At 66.9% G+C, this 835-nt stretch overlaps 1 protein-coding gene across 1 annotated transcript in view; it reads right to left on the bottom strand.

Annotated features, from left to right (window-relative positions):
• Positions 1-709: 709 nt before the first annotated feature.
• Positions 710-835, bottom strand: part of GRM2 (glutamate receptor, metabotropic 2) — an 8,550-nt gene continuing 8,424 nt past the window's right edge. Inside the window, exon 5 of the mRNA XM_009334234.1 lies at positions 710-716. Within this exon, the coding sequence (XP_009332509.1) occupies positions 710-716 (7 nt within the window). The remainder of the gene's footprint in view (positions 717-835) is intronic.

Below are 835 nucleotides of genomic sequence, written 5' to 3'. Positions count from 1 at the left end.
GTCGGCCCCTCCAGGGACGTGCACGTGCATCGTTTTGGGCTCTGTGGGAGGCTCGTTGGTGCTTTCCGGAGTGGTGGGAGGCTCCCAGGGGGTGACAGCCGTGCTTTCCCCACAGGGGAGGTGGAGAGCGGGAAGAGGCTGTGCGTGGTGCCCGGGGGGAAGAAGGGCACCGAGGAGCAGCACATGGGGCATGCGTCCCACATCCTCTGCATGGCCATCTCATCGGACGGCAAGTACCTGGTACGGGTAGCGGGGGCTGGTGCTGCCACGTAGGGGGGAGAGGTGGCCGTGGGGAGCGCATCTCCTCCCGGGGTCCTGGGGGACTGTGTCTCGTGCCCAGACGTACCTTGCTGGGTTAAAGCAGCCCCTACCCCTGCCAAAGCACATGGGGTGGGAGCGGAGGCTGGGGTGGGCCGTGGGTCCCCAAGGGGGAGGTCTCGGGCATCCCCTGTGCTCTGCCAGGCCACGGGAGACAGGAACAAGCTGATCATGATCTGGGATGCAGCCACATGCAAGCGCCTGCACATCTTCACTGGGCACCGCGACGCCGTCTCGGTGAGTCGGAGGCCTTGGCCACAACGCCTGCGGGGCCAGGCAGAACCGTCCTCCCCGGCGCCCCTCACCGCTGCCCCCATGTCCATTCGTCCGCAGGGCCTGTCGTTCCGGAAGGGCACGCACCAGCTATACAGTGCCTCCCATGACCGCTGCGTCAAGGTCTGGAACGTGGCAGAGAACGCATACGTGGAGACCCTGTAAGACCTGGGGGAGGACACCCCGCTGACCCTGCTGCCATGGGATGCTCTGGCAGCCCCGGGGGAGGCGAGGCAGCAGAGGG

The sequence above is a fragment of the Pygoscelis adeliae genome, unplaced genomic scaffold (assembly GCF_000699105.1).
Source record: "Pygoscelis adeliae isolate BGI_AS28 unplaced genomic scaffold, ASM69910v1 Scaffold411, whole genome shotgun sequence".
NCBI lineage: Eukaryota > Metazoa > Chordata > Aves > Sphenisciformes > Spheniscidae > Pygoscelis > Pygoscelis adeliae.
Note: the sequence above shows the minus strand (reverse complement) of the source record. Positions and strands in the feature narration are given on the sequence as shown.